At 39.7% G+C, this 17,182-nt stretch overlaps 1 protein-coding gene across 5 annotated transcripts in view; it reads right to left on the bottom strand.

Moving 5' to 3' along the window:
* The window catches only part of RC3H2 (ring finger and CCCH-type domains 2), a 58,519-nt gene extending 42,826 nt beyond the window's left edge, over positions 1 to 15,693 (bottom strand). For 3 of the 5 annotated variants that reach the window (XM_012458185.2, XM_012458188.3, XM_012458187.2), the window contains exons 1-3: positions 15,441 to 15,693; positions 7,282 to 7,579; positions 2,221 to 2,338 (exon numbers count right to left, since the gene is read on the bottom strand). In XM_012458185.2, coding sequence (XP_012313608.1) covers positions 2,221 to 2,338; positions 7,282 to 7,512 — 349 coding nt within the window. In that variant the 5' untranslated portion in view covers positions 7,513 to 7,579; positions 15,441 to 15,693. Of the gene's footprint in view, positions 1 to 2,220; positions 2,339 to 7,281; positions 7,933 to 15,440 lie in introns of those variants that run through there. The other 2 variants (XM_064378257.1, XM_012458186.3) reach the window with 2 other exon arrangements.
* Between the last annotated feature and the right edge of the window lie 1,489 nt (positions 15,694 to 17,182).

The raw sequence follows: 17,182 nt of genomic DNA, 5'->3' as shown, positions 1-17,182 counted from the left end.
AGTCTCACTCTGTTACCCAGGCTGGAGTGCAGTGGCACCATCGCAGTTTACTGCAACCTCCACCTCCCACGTTCAAGTGATTTTCCTGCCTCCAGAGTAGCTGGGATTATAGGCGCATGCCACCACGCCCGGCTCATTTTTTTTATAGTACAGACAGAGTTTCATCATGTTGGCCAGACTGATCTCAAACTCTTGACCTCAAGTGATCCGCCTGCCTCAGACTCCCAAAGTGCTGGGATTACAAGCGTGAACCACCGCACCCGGCTTCTGTTCCATTTCTTTCTTTTCTTTTGTAGCAAATTTTGTAGACTTGTCTATACTCACTATTTCCTAGTCTACTGCTTTAACTACCAGGCCAACTGTAGATCACTACAATTGATTTGTTTACTACTTCCAATTCTTTATTTCACAATCTCTGAAACCTACTCCAATCAAGTTTTTCTCACTATCACTTGACCAAAATAGCTCTTGTCAAACCAACAATTATCTCTACTTTGTTAAACTGGTTAAATTAGTTAATTCTCAGTTCCTTATATTATCTGACCTTCCAACAGCATTCAACACACATGATTACTCATTACCCCTTTAAAACACATTATTTGGCTTACTAATGTGTCCCAACACTAGAATAATGCCAGACACTTAGTCCACGCTCTTTAGATAAATGTTTAATAAATGAATGAATGAATACAGTGGGTAAGTATCTCAGTAAAATCGCTATATCCACATACACAACAGTGCAAAGCATTGAGTAGGTACAAAATAACTACTCAATATATTCATTCATTCACCAATTGTTTATTACACCCATGATGTGCTAAGTATGAAGTGATAAACAAAATAAAATTTTAGTTTTGTCATAAACTTAAAATAATGTATTACACTTGTACACCTACCTCCCCCAATAAACTGTGGGCTCCATGACAGCAGTGACCTTAACCACTATTAAGTGTTCAATAAAACTTAGCGAATGACTGAATGAATACATGCATATGTGAAGGAGGTTTTTTTTTTTTTTTTTTTTAAGACAGAGTCTTGCTCTGTCGCCCAGGCTGGAGTGCAAGGGTACGATTGCAGCTCACTGCAACCTGCCTCCCAAGTTCAAGCGATTCTCCTGCCTCAGCCTCCCAAGTAGCTGGGACTATAGGCACATACCACCATGCCCGGCTAATCTTTTTTTTTGTATTTTTTGTAGAAACGGGTTTCATTGTGTTAGCCAGGATGGTCTCGATCTCCTGACCTTGTGATCTGCTTGCTTCGGTCTCCCAAAGTGCTAGGATTACAAGCCTGAGTCACCATTCCTGGCTTCATGAAGCTGTCTTAATAGGATTTATCAAAACTAATATTCTATTACAGCACTATTAAAACAATTCAAATACTGTATGAATTTCAAGATGCAGTGATTCTGGGAAATTGTTTTTTTTTTTTTGAGACAGAGCCTCACTTCCATTACCCACGTTGAGTGCACTGGCACAATCACAGCTCACTGCAGCCTCAACTTCCTGGGAGGATCATGTGATTCTCCCACACCACACTGGCCGTCTCAGTAGCTGGGACTACGGGCATGTGCTGCCATGCCTAGCTAAGTTTTTGGTTTTTTTTTCTTTTTTTGAGACGGAGTCTCACTCTGTTGCACAGGCTGGAGTGCAGTGGCACGATCTCAGCTCTGGGTTCAAGTGATCCTTCTGCCTCAGCCCCCCTAGTAGCTGAATTACAGGCATGTGCCACCATGCCCGGCTAATTTTTGTATTTTTAGTAGAGATGGGGTTTCGCCATGTTGGCCAGGCTGGTCTCTAACTCCTGACCTCAGGTGATCTACCTGCCTCAGCCTCCCAAAGTGCTGGGATTACAGGCATGATTACAGCCACCATGCCCGGTCCTATTTTTGTATTTTTAGTAGAGATGGGCTTTTGCCTTATTGCCCAGGCGGGTCTTGAACTCCTGGGCTCAACCAATCCACCCACCTCAGCCTCATAAAGTGCTCAGATTACAGGCATGAGCCCCACACCCAGCCTGAATTATTAAATTAATAACAGTATTGGTTATTTTCAGAAAACAGGATAACATAATTTTCTTAATCTATATATTTTTCAAGGCATTTCTCAAGCAAACTCCTTTTCCATACTTATTTAATAGGGCATCCACATCAAATACAAATTCAAAGTAAATGTACTACCAAGTCCTGCTTATCATCAGTAAAAATGCATTTTATGAACTTACCTTTACCTCCACTTAGTGGTTTTAAGTAGAGTGCCAAATCCTCAACGCATTTCTTTGCAACCTCATAGTGTTTATTCTCACCTAGATTACTTAACTTAATTGACTGATGATCTGGTACCTTAAAAAAAAAAAAAAAAAGAATATTGCAGAAATACATTCATCCAGCTCAAGAAACTATTATTTATGTACTTGGTAATAATCTTGGTGAATATAAAATTATAATACACAGATAATACATGAAAGTCATTTAAGTAAAATTAAAGTCAAACACCTAGCCAAACTGCTTTCCAAAAACCAAAAACAAGGCTGGGCATGGTGGCTCATGCCTGTAATTCCAGCACTTTGGGAGGCCAAGGTGGATGGATGACCTGAGGTCAGGAGTTTGAGACCAGCCTGGTCAACATGGTGAAACCCCATCTCTACTAAAAGCTACAAAAATTAGCCAGGTGTGGCAGTAAGTGCCTGTAATCCTAGCTACTTGAGAGGCTAAGGGAGGAGAATCTCTTGAACCTGGGAGGCGGAGGTTGTAGTGAGCTGAGATGGCAGCACTGCATTCCAGGCTGGGTGACAGAGTGAGATTCCATCTCAAAACAACAACAACAAAAACAACAACAAATAACATACTTAACAGCAGGAGCTGTGTGGATTAATGAAGGAAGAAGCAGAAAGTTAATAGTATCGTATCGATGCTGATTTCTTGCTGTTGGATGTTAACATTAGGTAAAGCTGTGGAAAGTTATACAGGTTCTCTGACTAGTATTTTTTGCAACTTTTTTGCAAGTCTGAAAGAATTTCAAAATTAAAGAGTGGAGAAAAAAGGTAGAGTTTTTTTCCCCAGTATCACCTTTTTACTATATATTTACTTAAGATAAGCATCATAAGACACAGTATTGTCAATCAAAGGTCAAAACTTGGGTGAAAATTGCAGCTCTACTACTTCTATGAATGACCTTGTGTAAATTACTTAACTGTTTCAAGTCATAATTTTCATACCTGCAAAATGAAGATGAAAATCTGTTATTTTGTAATGTCACTATAAAAGTTCAATATAATTCAACAAATACTTATATTTATGGAGAGCTTATCATGCACTGGGCATAGTTTTAGGCACCAGGGATATATCAATGAGCAAAACAGACAAAATTTTTTTCCCCTTGTGGAGCTCACATTCTAGTGGAGAAGAGGCAGCCAATCAATAAATTAAAAATGTAATAAATAAATATGTAGTGTTTCAAGAGGTGAAATTATAGAGCAAAGATAAGGGAAACTGGAAATACTAGCAAGGGGTTACAATTTTAACTGGGGTGGTCAGCATAGGCTCCCTTGAGAACTGTGAGATTTGAATAAAGACTTGACTGTGGAGAGAGGGACTGGGCACAGTTGTCACACCTGTAATCCCAGAACTTTGGGAGGCCGAGGTGGGCAGATCACTTGAGGTCAGGAGTTTGAGACCAGCCTGGCCAACATGGCAAGACACTATCTCTACTAGAAATACAAAAATTAGCTGGGCACGGTGATGTGCACCTGTAATCTCAGCTACTCAGGAGGCTGAGGCAGGAAAATCACTTTAACCTGGGAAGTGGAGGTTGCAGTGAGCTGAGATCACACCACTGCACTCCAGCCTGGGTGACAGAGATGCCATCTCAAAAAAAAAAAAGAAAAGAAAAAGAAAAAGAAAGAAAGTGGAGAGAGACTGAACGTTCTAGGCAAAGGTAACAGTCACTACAAAAGCCGCCAGGTGGCAATATACTTGATATATCTGAGAACTGGCTGAGAAGCAATGTGGGTTAAGCGGAATAGGAACAGCAGTAGAAGATGCTGAAGAAATAACAGAAGTCACATTGTAAAGACCTGTAGGCAATTTAAGGACCAACTGAGATAACACTTACAAATGATAGTAACACCTACTGACCTATAGCAGATGCTAAATAAATTGTGGCTAGTATTTTTTTTTTTTTTGAGACAGGGTCTCATTCCCATCACCCAGACTGGAGTACAGTGGCATAATCTTGGCTCTCTGCAGCCTTGATCTCCTGGGCTCAAGTGAACCTCTCATCTTGCCATCTCAGCCTCCCAAGTAGCTGGGACTACAGGTACACGCCACCATACCCAGGTAAGTTTTGTATTTTTTGTAGAGATGGGGTTTCACCATGTTGCCCAGGCTAGTCTTGAACTCCTGGCCTCAAGTGATCTGCCCACCTCAGCCTCCGAAAGTGTTGAGATTACAGGTGTGAGCCACTGTGTCTGGTGGTAGCTAGTATTTTTACAAAAAGTCTATGTTTTTTTTGTTTTTGTTTTTTTTTTTTTTTTTTTTGAGACAAGAGTTTCGCTCTTGTTGCCCAGGCTGGAGTGCAATGGCGCAATCTCGGCTCACCGCGACCTCCGCCTCCTGGGTTCAGGCAATTCTCCTGCCTCAGCCTCCTCAGTAGCTGGGATTACAGGCACGCACCACCATGCCCAGCTAATTTTTTGTATTTTTAGTAGAGATGGGGTTTTACCATGTTGACCAGGATGGTCTCGATCTCTTGACCTCGTGATCCACCTGCCTTGGCCTCCCAAAGTGCTGGGATTACAGGCGTGAGCCACCGTGCCCGGCCAATTCTATGATATTTTATCATATTGAAAATGTTATTGTTTGCATGAGGCAACATTATTTTATTCTCCATTAATAAAAATATACTACCAATTAAATTATGACACATTATCAATTGTAGATGCACCTTGATTTCATACAGTGTAACTGGATAATAAACGCTGAAAACAGATTTTATGATTGAAAAAGAAGACTCCAAATATCAAGATACTAAGGGAATGAATGAAGTATTTTGGTTTATTGAATTTTCTAATAAATCAGAAAAGTACTTCCTTTCTGGCTTTAATACATAGTACATGATGTACAGAATTTCATCTTCTTCCTAACCTGTAAAATAGGGAAAATAGGCCAGGTGTGGTGGCTCAAGCCTGTAATCCTAGCACTTTGGGAGGCTGAGGCAGGTAGACCACGAGGTCTGGAGATAGCGACCATCCTGGTTAACATGGTGAAACCCTGTCTCTACTAAAAATACAAAACACTAACTGGGCATGGTGGCACGTGCCTGTAGTCCCATCTACTCTGGAGGCTAAGGAAGGAGAACTGCTTGAACCCAGGAGGCAGAGGTTGCAGTGAACCGAGACTGTGCCACTGCATTACAGCCTGGGCAACAGGGTGAGACTCTGTCTCAAAAAAATAAAAATAAGAAATAAGGAAAATACCTGAAGAGCTATGGTAAAAAATAGTAATAATAAATGCTGAATACTTACTGTCAAACCTAATGCAAAGTAAACCCTCATTAAATAGAAGTTATTTCAAATCTAGAGCCTTGCTTTGATTCAATAAAATAATCACAAACATGAATTCTATAGCACATGTTCTTTTTTTTCCCCTAACATTCAACTCAAGCACCACATAGCTCAGAGGTGTCTTTTGGCTTCCGTGGACCACACTGGAAGAATTGTCTTGGGCCACACATAAGATACACTAACACGAACAATAGCTAATGAGCTAAAAACAAAGGAAAAAACAATGTTTTAAGAAAGCGTACGAATTTGTTTTGGGCCACATTCAAAGCTGTCCTGGGCTGCATGAGGCCTGCAGGCCAGACAAGCTTGATATAGCACATGTTCATAAGAAACCACACATAATTTATTACGGACACATTGGTTTTTGGTTTTCCATATATACATCTCTACATAAACCTTATTTTTTCATTTTCACTATTATACAAAAAGTCAAGTGAAGTTAAAAAGAGTAACAAAGAAAAAAAACCTGTTTCTGGTCAAAGCTTTGATTACGTTTCTTTTAATAATTTACCTAGTGAATAAATATGTATGCTTATATAAAAATGCTTCTTATCCACCAAAATCACTTATACACATAAATTTTAACCACAGAATTAAAGAAAAAAAGAAATATGTAACTATAATGCAATTTATAGTTTTTATAAGGATAGGATATTATCTAAAGAAAATCTTGGCCAGGCACAGTGACTCACGCCAGTAATCCCAGCACTCTGGGAGGTCAAGGTGGGTGGATCACCTGAGGTCAAGAGTTTGAGACCAGCCTGACCAACATGGAGAAAACCCGTCTCTACTAAAAACACAAAATTAGCCAGGTATGATGCCGCATGCCTGTAATCCCAGCTTCTCCGGTGGCTGAAGCAGGAGAATTGCTTGAACTCGGGAGGCGGAGGTTGCGGTGAGCCAAGATCATGCCATTGCACTCCAGCCTGGTCAGGAACAAAACTCCATCTCAAAAAAAAAAGAAGAAAAAGAAAGAAAAAAGAAAAGAAAAAAAGAAAATATTTTGCAGAATACAATCATGAAAATTAGATACAATGATATTTATTTTTTACACTGTAATGATCACTAAACATACTTTATACCTATTACTGAACAAAGTTCAGTAACTATTTCATGTGACAAATTATTAGGTTGCTGAAAAAGTAATTTGAGTTTTTGCCATTAAGGCCACATAAGATGGTCAGGTGTGGTGGCTCACATTTATAATCCTAGCACCCTGGGAGGCTGAGGTGGGCGAATCACCTGAGGTCAGGAATTTGAGACCAGCCTGGCCAACATAGTGAAACCCCATCTCTCATTAAAAATACAAAAAGAAACCCAAAAAATTGCTGGGTATGGTTGTGCACAACTGTAGTCCCAGCTACTTGGGAGGCTGAGGCAGGAGAACTGCTTGAACTCGGGAGGCAGAGGTTGCATTAAGCCCAGATCATGCCACTGCACTCCAGCCTGGGTGACAAAGCAAGACTCTGTCTCAAAAACAAACAAACAAAAAAAAACAAAAAAACAAGCCACATAAGATACACTAATACTAACAATAGCTGATGAGTCAAAAAACATTAAAAAAAAATCTCACAATGTTTTAAGAAAGTTTATTAATCTGTTGGGCCGCATTCAAAACACATCCTGGGCTGCATGTGGCCTGCATGCTGGATAAGCTATTAAAGTAACGGCAAAACAGCAATTACTTTTGCACCAACCTATAATAAAATCTTGAATGCTTACCTGGGCTCCAACTAACTGAAGAAGTGCGAAGTTGACAGGAAGTACATCAATATCTGTGTTGATGGCAGTCTGGTCAAAAGGACAAGCTTTTCGATGAAGTTTATTCAAGCAGGTCTTGCAAACAGTGTGTGAACAACCTAAACTGATGGGTTTGTGCACATTCTCATCAAATTCATTATAGCAGATTGGACAGGACAGAAATTCTGTCCATTGAGCTGCCTGCACAGGCATTGTGGAAGCTGGATGCTCGGGTTAGCAGTCTAGCAGATCATTATTTTGCTGTGTAGTGTTTTGTAAGCTAGAAATGGACAAAAGTAAGAATTAACCACATATTCATCATTCACCTTTCAAGAGTTAATTGCTTAACTCAACTATTATAGCCTCAGATCTAAAATACTTCTGAATAATTTTATAACCTTTGGATGTCTTTTTTAAAAAACCTATTTGATGAATTAAATTTCTGAAATTCTGCCTGGAAACAATACCTTAATAGTGTTCCTTTCAACTAAACTGTATTTATATTGGTTGCTCACATAATCATCATCAAAGCTTTTATGTCTTTTTCTCAATGATCACATCAAACAAGCAAATTAACTTTCCATATTCAACTTTTAGGAACACAAATTACTTTGGACTGCTGGTAAGGGTTTTTGTTGTTGTTGATATCCCTTGGATAACCAGCACCCCAAAACATAATAAGGTATGGCCAGGAGTTAGTGAACTTTGGAAACTACTGATCCAAACAATACTGTAGAGACTCAAGTGTGAAGAAAACAGCCCTGCCACCTGAAAGAGGAAATCTCTTATAAGACTTGACTAGGAAGCAAAATGAGGTACTGAAAATCAACATATGAGATTCTGATGAGTGAGAGATGATTAAAAGAGCTGATTGTCCATAAATAAAAGAATAATGCTGACCACAACATACAGTACCAAAGTAAAACAACCAAAAAAATTGTCTTAAAAATCTTGTCATTTATCTGGGAGGTGGAGGTTCTTGTGAGCCAAGATTGTGTCATCGGACTCCAGAATGGGAAACAAGAGTGAAACACCATCTCAGAAAAAAAAAAAAACTTATAGTTCATTGCAATACTTCTGATAAAACTGTATTATTTAGTGATTGACATATATAACCAAAAACTGTCAAGTCCAATGAGGAAGACATGGAAAAATTCAACATTAATCTAAAAAGTTATACATATGTGATTAAAAACTGAAAAGGCACATAGAAAAGACCAGTGAGAGAATTTCTTTTATTTCTAAGATCAAAATGTTCTGACGAGGTGCAGTGGCTTACACCTGTAATCTCAGCACTTTGGGAGGCTGAGGAGGGCAGATCACCTCGGGCTGGGAGTACCAGACTAGCTTGACCAAATTGGGGAAACCCTGTCTCTACTAAAAATACAAAATTAGCTAAGTGTGGTGGTGCATGCTTGTAATCCCAGCTACTGGGGAGGCTGAGGCAGGAGACTAGCTTGAACCGGCAGATGGAGGCTGTGGTAGGCCCAGATAGTGCCATTGCATTCCAGCATGGACAACAAGTGTGAAACTCCATCTCAAAATAATAATAACAATAATAATTCATAATTTTAGTAAAAGATTTAATAGCAAAACAATACTAATTTGAACACACTAAACTTCACAGATTTTCTTTCTCTTCCAATTCAAGGCTTAATATAAGTCTGACAAGCTCTCTAGTGAACAAGAAATCTAGGTATTTAGGGCAATTAAACACCCAATACTTTATTTCATAGGAATGTCTACCAAGCCAAACATATTAGTTCCATAGAAATTAGACATTTAAAAATGTAGTCACATTCAGAAGAGAAAAATATATAACTGAAAGTATTCCCCATTATGCCAACATATAAAACAATTCGAATAGCCTTTATTGCGATATTTTTTTTTGAGACGGAGTCTGGCTCTGTTGCCCAGGCTGGAGTGCAATGGTGTGACCTTGGCTCACTGCAACCTCTGCCTCCCGAGTTCAAGCAATTCTCCTGCCTCAGCCTCCTAGCAGCTGGGATTACAGGCACCTGCCATCATGCCCGGCTAATTTTTGTATTTTGTAGAGACAGCCTGTTGGCCAGGCTGGTCTTGAATTCCTGACCTAAAGCGATCTGCTGGCCTCGGCCTCCCAAAGTGCTGGGATTACAGGCATGAACCACTGTGCTCAGCCCTGCCCTTTTATATTCACAAAAACAAATATTAAAAAAAAAAAAATCAAGCCAGGCACGGTGGTTCACGCCCGTAGTCCCAGCATTTTGGGAGGCCGAGGCCAGCGGATCATGAGGTCAGGAGTTTGAAACCAACTTGGCCAACAGGATGAAATCCCATTTCTACTAAAGATACAAAAAATTAGCCAGGCGTGGTGGCAGGCGCCTGTAATCCCAGCTACTCGGCAGGCTGAGGCAGGAGAATTGCTTGAACCCAGGAGGCGGAGGGTGCATTGAGCTGAGACCACACCACTGCACTCCAGCCTGGCCAACAGAGCCAGACTCTGCCCCCCACTACCCTCAAAAAAAATTTTGGTAAAAATGAATTACAAGGCTTGGTATGTAAAAAGCAGCCCTATACAAACTTTCTCAAACAGCTATAATGCAAATTATCTAATATCTTTACCTTTAAAGTAACCAAATCTTTCATGTTATAATTAATTCTACAACTTTCATCATCACAGTACCACATCTATTAATGTTATAAATCTAAAAACCAATTCATTTCCTTCCAACTTTAGAGATGAGCACTAAGCAGGTGAATATATCACTCCCTAAAACTACTGAACATTTTTAACATTCAGTTTTCTGGTTTGCAGAGTTATCAAGAAAAGGCCTTTCAGGAAGAATAAATTTCTTCTTAAATCTACTGAAAGCTCTAATTTAGTTAATAACTTGAACTGATTAAATATTTATGAAAACAGGACACTACATGTAGTTTTTCATAATGGCCACCTGTTTGGAAATGTCAATTCTGTGGGTTAGGGTATCAAAGGCCACTTGGTAGCAGGAAAAAAGGCCAAATACCTTTTCCTTAGTTTTCCAAGACCATTCCGAAATGCCTTATATTAAAACACATTAGTGGCGAGTTGCGGGGGGTGGGGGGGAGGAGGAGTTTCAACTAAACAGAAAAAGGCTATCTTCCATATTTTCACCTAGTAGTTTTAAACTGTTTCTAACTACACCAGAGCACACTTAATAGTTTTATGTTACAATAGTCCTTAGCGATTTAACATAATTAATGCTGAGAAGTTTAATTTCTACCAGAAGTTGAATTAACGCTTTTAAAATATAAAGAAAAAAGCACTGCCAAAATTTTGGCAGTAACTCTACCAAATTTTCCTTCTCTGTGTCAGAGTCTAACTTTCTTTTTTTTTTTAAAGAGACAGGGTCTCACTATGTTGCCCAGGCTGGAGTGCAGTGGCTGGCTATTCACAGGCACGATCCCACTACTGATCAGCACAGGAGTTCTGACCTGCTCCGTTTCCGACCTCGGCAGGTTCACCCCCTCCTTAGGCAACCTGGTGGGCCCCCGCTCCTGGGAGGTCACCATATTGATGCCGAACTTAGTGCAGACATCCAATCGGCATAGCGAACTACAGCCCATAACTCCTGGACTCAAGCGATCCTCCAGCCTCAGCCTCCTGAGTAGCTGGGACTATAGGCACGTGCCACTGCACCCAGCCAGAATCTAACTTTATGACAGTAAATTATGAACTAAACTTCCCTTATACAATCAGATGTAAGAAATGTTTTGATTTTCTAAAAATGTTTTTCTTCAGTATTAAGTCTTAGGTTCCTTAGTTAAGATAAATGCAATTTAAAATTTTATCTAAAACATAGAAGAAACTTCATTCCTTCAAAACAGGCACTTTGTAAACATTTACCTAGAAAATATTTCTGTAATTACCAAAAATGATAAATATCCTATTGTCTTTATAATTTATTTTTAAAAGCATATAAATGAATCATGGCGCACTAAGACTATACATTTGCAAAACTTCTAGACTTATACTAACACATTTTATGCAACTTATTTGAGTCTATGTAAGTCTAAAATGCTATAAATACTTAGTTACTACTGAAGTATTCTTCCCAAATAATAAAAACATTTCAAACTAGGATAAAATGGATTAAAAGGCCTACAACTCTAGATACCTAAAGTGATTCCTTAAGAAAAACATTCTGTCAGAGCGGTGGCTTATGCCTGTAATCCCAACACTTTGGGAGGCTGAGGCAGGCGGATCACCTGAGGTCAGGGGTTCGAGATCACCATGACCAACGTGGAGAAACCCCATCTCTACTAAAAATACAAAATAAACTGGACATAGTGGTGCATGCCTGTAATCCCAGCTAGCTGGGAGGCTGAGGTAGGAGAATTGCTTGAGCCTGGGAGGTGGAGGTTGCAGTGAGCCAAGATTGTGCCATTGCACTCCAGCCTGGGCAACAAGAGTGAAAACTCCGTCTCAAAATAAAGAAAAACATTCTAATTATTTGTATTAACTAATTTTAGTTACCAGTTACAAAAACTGAAGGATAATAAGATAAAGCATAGGAGTAAGAAATGCTAAATTAAAGGTGAGACCATAAACAGTTTTTTGCTCAACTAATTTTCTAGACTGCAAGTTCCTTGCTATGAGCACTGACACATAAAACAGGAAGCATAATAGGCATCTCTTATATGATTCAAATTACAAACTGCTTTATTAAGAGTAAACTGCACGCCAGCTAAATACTTTCATTTTCTCTTATTAGTCAACCATATTATGCAGCCAGTTCAGGTCTACAGCATCTGATTTTAAAATGTGAGAATAAAGTTTACACTTCTTTAACTGTTATATATGTATATAGCATTTTACAATTCTCTTAATAAAAATGTAAACATTAGGGCTTAGTTTTTCTAATTAAAACAATTATTGTTTTCATTCTAGTTAACCCATGTGAGGAATATAAGCTACTGAAATGAACTGTCACAGTAACTTCCAGTTTAGAAAACTTAAAAACAATTAGTTTTGTTCTTAAAAAATGGTTATTTAAAGCATAAGTACAATTTGGATCTTGAAAAGACAAGCAAAAACCAAAACACTGATGGAAATAACTTACAAGCTAGAAACTCAGCATTGGAGAAAAAGGAATTGAATTGCAATTTAGAAGATTGCTATAATATGTGACTTTGCTTTTAACATGTAAAGTATATGACTCAAATTTTACTTCTTAAATACACTATGGGGTTGAACTCAGTTTTAAAATAAATATTAGATATAACTTCCAATGCATTTGAATAGGGCAATAACGAGATAACTTTCTATTTTAACAAACATAACTAATATTAGTGACTAGAAAAATAAATTTTTTTGAGATAGAACTTACTTCTGCCTATCAAATAATAGCCAATGGATAACTTCATCCTTTATATTACCAAAGTCCTTAGCCCTTTAATTATTCTAATTATATCAGAATAATCTATCTGGAAGTTATTGATTCTTATACATCTACTTTTATTCCAATAACGTACTTCTTGGAAGAGTAATGCTGATCTAACAGTAACGTCCAATAGAAATACGATGTGAGCCATTATAATACGAGTAACTTTAAATTTTCTGGTAGTCACATTAAAAAAGGTTAAAAGAGGCCAGGCACAGTGGCTCACTTGAGGTCAGGAGTTCCAGACCAGCCAGGCCAACATGGCAAAACCCCCTCTCTACTTAAAATACAAAAATTGGAAAAAAAAAAAAAAAAGTTAGCCTGCCATAGTGATGCCTTCCTGTAATCCTGGCTACTCAGGAGGCTGAGGCAGAAGAATTGCTTGAACCTGGAAGTGGAGGTTGCAGTGAACCCAGACAGCGCCACTGCACTCTGGCCTGGGAGACAGAGCTAGACCGTGTCTCAAAAATTGAAAAAAAAAAAAAAGTTAAAAGAAAATAGGTAAAATCATTTTTAGTAATATATTTTATTTATCACAGTTTATCCAAAATATCATTTCAACATGTTGTCAATATTAAAATTATTGAGATATTTAAAAATTTTTGGTACTAAGTCTTTGAAATCTGGCATTTTACAACTACAACACATCTCAATTCGCACTAGTCACATTTCAAATCTTCAACTGTCACATGTGGCCATTGGCTAGTACTAGACAGTGCAATTCTAGAATATTTAAGATTATGAAGTAATACTCAAAACTAACTGCTATCAAGAAATTGAGGTAAAACTCACACACTTAAAGCTTTAATAAAATTAGAAGACCCTGATCAAAACATTCAGGAGACTGGATGTAAAACATGAACTTATTTTTAATTTTCAGCTAGCTTTATTTTACCACATGCTTCCTTTTACCATCACTAAAAAGTGAAACTTCAACCCAGTCCAAGCTAAACAATAAGTGGTTATTACAATCTTGTTATAAAGTTTATTTAGCATTCTTAGCTACTCCAAACAATGTAGAAGTTCAATTTTTGAATATAAAATCCTGAGTGTAAAGAAGAATGCTTTGCCAAAATGCAATTTTTCGATTTTTTTCAAAGTGGAAGACAGAAAATTACAAAAGAAGAGTACGATTTAACAAAAATATATGAACAAAGGACGTTAAGTCTTCTTACATGTCAGGTTACCACAACAGAAATAACAGATCAGGAGTAACTCAAAGGATCCACTAATGAACATGAGTGTAATTAAATCCTCATAGAACAAGCGCCTGTTTGAATTATAACATCTGCTTTTTCTAAGCGTAACTGGAATATATGTTTCACATTCTGTCCTCCTAGCAATTTTCCAAACTCTAAAATTTAGAAAACATGAATCTCCAAATCAATGAAAATGGCAATATTGAAAAACAGCCTTTAACAGGATGTAATGGCCTCTATTTCTTCAAAAATTGAACGTGGAAGTAAACAACCCAAGAAAGGCATGTGAAGCTAGAACACTGATAGAGCTTTTTAGAGAGCTAAAAGGTTTTTTTTAAAAAAAGGAGAATCCATTAAAATTCTTAATATTGTAAAAAGCTTTTCACTAAGTTTGTATGTTTAACCATTAAAAGGCTGCACCGTCTAACATTTGTTTCTTTGCTTTTGGGTGAAATTACACCACTGTCGTGTAGCAACATTAGCTGTCTCAGGTTAACCAAAAGTTCCCATTGGAACTTAAAAGTTTAGCCAATACAAAAATGGAAAAAGATGACTTAAAGCACTTTATTTAGGATACAAAGTCACCCACTCACAATGGGTAGGGGGAGAGTAGAAATGAAAAAGAGAAAGGCCCTGGGTAAAGGGAGAGGAGGAATTAAAAAGGGAACCGAAGGGTTATGAAAATATAAATAAATCACTGGATTAGATTTACTTTAAGTCAGTGATTACTTGAGTCAATTTTGATGTGAAGGATGTATCTGCCGGTATCTTAAACTGTTGCCTTGTGATTTGAAGGATGAAAATGACAGCTACCATCATCTCCCATCCTGAAAGCTAAGGATAGAAAAAAGTACAGCTGCTTCTCTGAGAAACAAAGATGCTTTCTACCATTCTTCTAAGATGGTGGAAGAGTCTCCTCAAGAGGCTACACCAAGACGGAAAAATGAAAGAGGGAAAGAAGAAAGCCATAGCAGAATTCCCTGGCTATGTTTCATGCTATTGCTCCTAGCCACAACCCCTGTGGTGCAACCACTCAGGTCCGGCCATCCCCATCCAGGGAGGTTAAGCCCTACCAGGGCATTGTTTGGCCGGGGTTCCTATTTACCACTCGGATCGCTTCCACCATCCTACGCTAGGGTCTCGGGAAGCCCCAGGGCAGAAGGCTGAAAAGCTAGGAGAGGACTTGATTTCGAGGACCTCTTCCAAACCCCCTTACCAACTGCTGTAGGAATGGGAGAGTGAAGCCAGGCCTTTGCTTGGGTGGGTTCCTATGGGTCAGGGGCGTCCGCTCGGCCAATGCCGAAGGAAGGTGGCCATTTGAGCCGGTCGCTCCGCACCGAAAAAGCCCTACCAGAGAGAAAGGCCTCCTCAGGGCCCGGGTTCCGTCCGAGTGTCAGGTGCGGCCCTCAGTTCCCAACCCTCGGGGCACCAGGGGCGACAGCGCACAGGCCCCAGGGCTGAGACTGGTCTCCCGCCCGACCGCCGGGGACCAGGCACCCGGACTGGGGCCCGAGCCGCAGCGTGCCCGCCCCCGCCCTACCTGAGGGGGCCCGGGCGGGGTCGCTAAGGGCCGCTGCCGGGAGCCCCGCGACGGCGCGGCTCGGAGACGGAGGCGCCTCGTCTCGCCGGGGCAAAGCTCGGCGGAGGTTTCACGACCTCAAACTCCATCGGGAGCTACAGGGACAGCCCCGCTGGCGGCGGCGAAGGCCGCGACGGGGCCTCCTCCTCCTCCCTCTCCCTCCACCTCCGCCTCCTCCTCCTCCTCCTCACCACGGAGGCGGACCTGGAGGGATCCCGACCTTGCTCTCGCGAGAAGTTACTCCCCACTAAACGCGAGATTTCGCAAGCCCGGGAGTCGGGAGTTAGAAGGAAAACGTAGCAGCCCCCGTCACCGAAACTGCGCATCAGCTTCCCTCTGCTTCAGCGGATCCACCCCGATCATGTGACAGGGGTGCCCCGGAGCACTGTGGGAGGTACTGTGAGAAGGAGTAGGCAAGCCGAAGAGATTGATGGGAAACTCCCTGCACTTTTATCTGCTCCTTGAGCCGGCTTCCTAGACGCTGCTTTGAGCCAGCGTCTTAACTCTCTTCGTGAAAAGCGTGGAATCCATTGAGCAGAATCTGATATATCTGTGTTGCATTCTACTTCACGCTTCTGTAATGACATGCTGACCGGATCCCTCAATCCCTCCACAAAGATGTTAAGTAATCTCCCCATTACAAAATCAAAAAGAAAAAGAAAACATGTATTTGGCAGGCATTTCGACATCTCACTTCTTTATTAAAGAGAAAACTCTTCCTAGACAAAGAGTCTAAAGAAAAAAAATATAGAAAGCTCTGAGCTCCTCAAAAGCTAGCAAAGATAAAAATTTAAGCACAAATTCTGGCATCGTATCTCAAATATTTGTTGAAGCTTTTTCCACAGCGAACTAAGGTAAGAATTATTCTTACTGTTTATAATTTATAGATGAAACAGACTGGGAATAGGGATAAGAGAATTAACATTTATAAACTACTTAGTATGTGTCAGGTCCTGTGTTATGTGATATTTAATTTTAAATATTTTAGTTTTATTTACATTTCATTTAATTAGCAGAGTGATCCTAGAAAGCAGATACAATGTACCCTTCGTTACTGATGAGAAACTAAAGAATGTAGGTTAAGAAAATGACCATGACTTTTAATTAAACTCAAGACACTTTCCAATGTGAAATCAGATGTCCAACAACAAAATATGGAAGTAAATCAACGATGAATTAGGATAACGAAAGGTTGCTTATACAATTTTAACAAAATATATGGTTATTACCTATTATATTTGTCTGAATGACAGGCAAAGATCAATGTTTTTGAAAAAATACATTGGCCTCATCAAAGATATTTCTTCCACACATTATTCTTTTTTTCTTTATTGTACTTTAGGTTCTGGGGTACACGTGCAGATGATGCAGAATTGTTGCATAGGGACACACATGGCAATGTGGTTTGCTGCCTCCATCCCCCATCACCTACATCTGGCATTTCTCCCCATGTTATCCCTCCCCAACCTCCCCAACCCCTGCTGTCCCTCCCTTGCCCCCCCAAACAGACCCCAGTGTGTGATGCTCCCCTCCCTGTGCCCATGTGTTCTCATTGTTCAACACCCGCCTGTAAGTGACAACATGGGATGTTTGATTTTCTGTTCTTGTGTCAGTTTGCTGAGAATTATGGTTTCCAGATTCATCTATGTCCCTACAAAGGACACAGAGTCATCAGTTTTTATGGTTGCATAGTATCCATGGTG

This window comes from Aotus nancymaae, unplaced genomic scaffold (assembly GCF_030222135.1).
Source record: "Aotus nancymaae isolate 86718 unplaced genomic scaffold, 86718_ANA_hifiasm-v0.15.2.pri h1tg000003l, whole genome shotgun sequence".
Lineage (NCBI taxonomy): Eukaryota > Metazoa > Chordata > Mammalia > Primates > Aotidae > Aotus > Aotus nancymaae.
Note: the sequence above shows the minus strand (reverse complement) of the source record. Positions and strands in the feature narration are given on the sequence as shown.